Source organism: Saccostrea cucullata, unplaced genomic scaffold, assembly GCF_032062105.1.
Source record: "Saccostrea cucullata isolate Sc308-1 unplaced genomic scaffold, CSIRO_AGI_Scuc_v1 ctg8945, whole genome shotgun sequence".
NCBI lineage: Eukaryota > Metazoa > Mollusca > Bivalvia > Ostreida > Ostreidae > Saccostrea > Saccostrea cuccullata.
The window spans coordinates 1,956-7,017 of NW_026925452.1; the positions used below are offsets into that span (position 1 = coordinate 1,956).

Below are 5,062 nucleotides of genomic sequence, written 5' to 3' on the forward strand. Positions count from 1 at the left end.
GGTAAATTTAAAAAATCTTAATTTAAGCGGTAACTCCCTAAATCACTTTGACTTGAGTATAAAGCATATGAAAATACTTTCCTCTCTGGATCTTTCTTTTAATAGGCTAACTAAAATTCACTCAAGTACTCGTGGAATTTTGACATTTTCTTGTGTTAACAGGATTCTTATAAATTTACTTGGAAATCCTCTTCAATGTTCTTGTGAAAACATAGACTTTTTATCATGGATTGGATCTTCAAAAAAACATCATTTTTCTGGATGTAAATAATTACACTTGTCTGTTCGATAATGGAACTATGCAGTCATTTCATGATGTAATAAAATTGATAAAGGACTTGGAAAAAGACTGTGCTTCCTACACTTTGCTAATGATAGTTACTACTTCATTGATTTTAGTGATTCTTACAATTATTTTAAGTCGTATCGTATATCGATATCGATGGAGGTTACGCTTTATGTTTTATGTTGCCAGGGCCTACAGGAGAAGCCACCAGAGACAACAAGTTGCACATTCCCATAAATACTACTTTGATGCCTTCGTATCATACGCGGAGGAAAATGGCAAATTCGTCAGGGACATTGTCGAATATCTTGAAAAGGAACACAAACTCCGACTTTGTATTCATCAAAGAGATTTCATCCCGGGAACTGATATAGCAGACAACATAACGAACGCCATTCATAACAGTCAGAGAACTGTTTGCATGCTGACGTCAGATTACTTGGGATCATACTGGTGTAATTACGAAATGAACATGGCCAGAATGGAAGCCATTTGCGCTAGAAATCGTTCGAATGTCCTTTTCTTTATTATATGTCAGAAAGGTATTACCAAAAATATACCTCTGAAGTGGATGGACTTGATTCATGGTAAATCATATCTAGAGTTTTTTGGGGAAAATGAAAACGAAGTTCTAGCGTTTCGAACAAAATTAGCAGAAACATTACAAAACCATTATGTGATGAACAATTTTAGACTGTGATATTTGGGACTCTTTACCCTGAAAATCAGAGTGAATACATGTAACTGCATATGAGCATAAGTGGTGCATTAAAAAGATCTTAATAAACAAAAAATATATATTTTCAAATATTGACTTGAAACAATGGGCTTAAAAGAAACATTCTAATCGGTGTTAAGATAAAAACATGTGCAACCTCCCCAGGAGAAGGAAATTATAATACATGTACTACAGAAATTACTTCCATTTCGAGACTAATAAATAGAACTTTCAGCTAATGAGAAGTTAAATGTATGATAGATTGAAAGGGATCTAATGGACATTGAAATCTACGAAAGCCCATTGCGTCCATTTTTTACGTTACAAAACGCCTAATAGCGCAAAAGAGTCGAAAATAAACGCGTTTGTTTCGCGTTATAACGATTAACATTTGCCAAAAAAAATGTTCGTTTTTTTTACGCGTTACTTTTTAGTTACTTATCGCGTTATGACGCGTAACAATTATAAATGTAAATGCATGACTTAATTTTCACGCTGTAACGCGTCACAAACGGGTAAAAAGGCTTTGCTTTTGCGGAAAAATCCCACAAATCTTTTGCATTGTGACTCGTTTCTTTCGCGAATAAACACAATCATTCGCAGGCGTTATTACGCGAAACTTTGCTGCTAATCCGAAACATTTCACATGTAAGTCATTTGTTTTTATAATCTTGTTCATAAATTACAATGAAAAAGGAAAAGCTGCTTTGAACTTGGATTATAACAACCTTTAGATTGTAATTCTCGCCGTTGAATGTGTCTTTCCTCTCTCTTAATCTTTATTTTACACATCTGTCTTTCTCAATGCTGTTTAAATAATTAATGAACTATTCGAGTTTTCCAAAGGCAAAGCTTATTATGAATTTTTTGAAAACGATGACACCTTTCTGGCGTCAACTTTTAACACTTTCTATCAAATTTAAAACAAAATTATAATATATCTCAGAAAATAAAAAAAATAAAATAAAATCTGTTAATTTTACTCCATCTTATGGGTGACCGTATGTAAAATCCGGATGAGGAATATTGAATTGTCACGATCCGTTATACTCACAATTATTTAGAATTCTACAGTAGTATCGCATTAGGGTTGTGTCATGTTGTCTCACGTGGTCATACCATTACAATTGCTTAATTTACTAGTAATGTAGTTAAAGTAATTTGGATGATGATGTAAAAACAGTCTGTAAAAAGTAACAAGTAGAAATATTCCTGAAAAAAATAACAGTTGAAATTATTTTTGAATTCAACTAGTGAACAAGAGGCCCATGGGCCACATCGCTCACCCGAGAAACTTTGATGCTGCAGTTCTTTACCAGATTTCCTCTCTTCCTATATCTATTGTGTCCTCCTATCCCCCCACCCACCAACCCCGTCTTGATTTTAATAATTTAGAATCTATTCTACCCCAGGATGCTTCCACCTAATTTCAGCTTTCCTTTGCTCACTCGTTCTTGAGAATAATTTTTCCTATATATTTCTATATAAAACTTGAATCCCCTTTTGTGGCCCGCCCTACCCCCGAGGGTCATGATGTTTACAGTTTAATTCTACATTACCCCAGGATGCTTCCACATACGTTTCAGCATTTATGGCCCACTGGTTCTTGAGAACAAGATTTTTAAAGAGTTTGTTTTCCTGTACAGTATATTTCTATGTAAAACTTGGAATCCGTATTGTGGCCCCGCCCTACCCCGGGGGTCAGGAAGTTTACAAATTAGAACTACATTTTTCAAGGTTGCTTCCACATGATTTTCACTATACTGGCCCAATGGTTCTTGAGAAGAAGTTTTTAAAATTTTTCCTATATATTTCTATGTTAAACTTAAATTCCATGTTGTGGCCCCGCCCTACCCCCGAGGGTCATGATTTCTACAATTTAGAATCTACACTACCCAGGATGCTTTCACATAAGTTTCAGCTTTTCTGGTCCACTGGTTATTGAGAAGAAGATTTTTTAATTAACCAACCCTATTTTTTGTCTTTCTTGATTATCTTCGCTTTGAAAGGGACTTGGACCTTTGTTTTAACAATTCAAATTCCCCATCATCCAATGATGCTTTGTACAAAGTTTGGTAAAAAAAATGGCACAGTGGTTTTTGAGAAGAAATTGAAAATGTGTAAAGTTTACAGACGGACGGACAAACGGACTACGGACAAAATGTGATCAGAAAAGCTCACTTGAGCCTTTGGCTCAGGTGGGTTAAAACAGGAACACCAAAGAAATATTTATATTACTTATAAGTTTATTGATGAGTAGGGTTTTGAAATACTATTCTTAAATCTGAAAAATAATATATCCTACTCTTGCAACATTTCTAATAAAATTATCTGAGAAAATTTCATTTATGAGTAGTAAGTTGCAATTTGCGTTCATTATAATTTCTAATCTGTTAGTAAAGGTCAAATGGTCAAAAATATCATTTATATAATCCTAGTGTTCTGGCTTGGCTATGTTGTAGTTGAAACATAAAAAAGACAAATTGAATGTATATTGAGCCAAAATTTCCATTCATTTAATGATAAGAAGTATAACACACAAAAATTGTTAAAGAGAGATCACTAGAATGTTTCCTTAGTACAAATAACAATAAAATTGGCAATGGTATCTCCCTGTTGCTAACAATCATCAATTCAACAAAAATATTTTGCTAAATTGATGATGAAATGGACACAAAAAATGAACCACAAAAATATCAAAACAAAAAAAAACTGCCACAAAAAAGCAAACTCTAACTGCTCTATAATTATCACAAATAGCATAGAGGCAATAATTTACAATTATGCTTTAGAAATTTATACTCATAATTTCGCGTTATATCGCAAAAGTGAAGCGTTAAAACGTAAAAGTTTTTTTTTTTAGTTATGCCTTTCTTTGCGAAAGGTTTGCGTTATAATGTGAAATTTATTATAAAAGTATCGAATTTAATGTCGAACATTTAGTGTTTTAACGCGAAAGTTTCGTGTCAAAACGCAAAAAAATCACCACAAAGTGAGCTCAAATGTCTTTTGTAGAGTTTCACTGTATTAAGTTCAATTAAAAGTTATCGCGCATGTACTGTTCTGTTATGTTATTCAGATTTTCTTTGTAAATAACGAAATATGACGACACTGCAATTAAAAAACAAACAAACACATAAACATTGTGTAACCTCGATCCAACCACCCGATCTCCTTAAAAAGAAAAAAAATAATGAGAGATGCAAAACGACATATTAAAGGTATGCTATTGGTGACCCGCATTGAGAAATCATTTTTTTAGGTCTGTTTTTTTTAAGTAACAATATTTAAAAAAAATCTGTTTTGCAATTAGTAATAAGCAAGGAGGCCTATTCAAAACTTCATTTTAAATTTTCGGCAACTAGCTATAGTCGAAAATTTTGATGTTAAGGAGAAACAATTCAATATAATGTAAGTGCATCATTTCTTTGAAATATGCTTAATATTCTTGCCGTTTTAGGTATTAAACCTGGTCTTAAGGGATGACGTCACTGCAGGAACCGAGACGTTGACGTTCTTGAGATTGTTAGAGGCTCTCTTGTTTCTAAATATTCTCGCAAATTGTATCAAAGGATGATTGTCTTTTAGAAATAATGGAGTAATTATTGTTTAATATCTTCTTTTTTTAGTTTTTTTGATACATTTTGTAATAAATTCGCTGGATTTTATAAAATATATTATTATTAATATATTATTATTTCTCTTTTACGTTAATACGTATCAAGCACGAAAATTTTATTACTTTAAATTTATTACGGTCACCTGTGCAATGTTTTCATGCTTTTTTTTTTACACGTCATACCTCTAGACGGTCAATATCTCCATAATATATATCTGTGTATTGATAGACAATAAAAAAGGAATTAATTCATTTCCAACATCTTCACATTTTTTTTCACAACCTTCACTACACGGAGCCAGCGATCTACTGATTGAACTACCGTGACAGTTTCTCGAAAACCTACTTGAAAGTAAATTTTATTATCCGTAGATATTCAATTTATCTTTATGTATTTCTTAAATGATACAAATAAAAAATATATATATTTTTGAAAATT

General features: G+C 32.4%; 1 protein-coding gene across 1 annotated transcript; it reads left to right on the top strand.

Annotated features, from left to right (window-relative positions):
- The first annotated feature begins 458 nt into the window (after positions 1–458).
- LOC134268884 (toll-like receptor 4) lies at positions 459–986 on the top strand. The gene has a single exon (XM_062751125.1). It carries the CDS (start codon positions 459–461, stop codon positions 984–986), a length of 528 nt encoding a protein of 175 aa, XP_062607109.1.
- The last annotated feature ends 4,076 nt before the right edge of the window (positions 987–5,062 follow it).

Coding starts and splice junctions, on each gene's coding strand:
- LOC134268884 (XM_062751125.1), top strand. CDS start 459: ATGTTTTATGTTGCCAGGGCCTACAGGAGAAGCCACCAGAGACAACAA.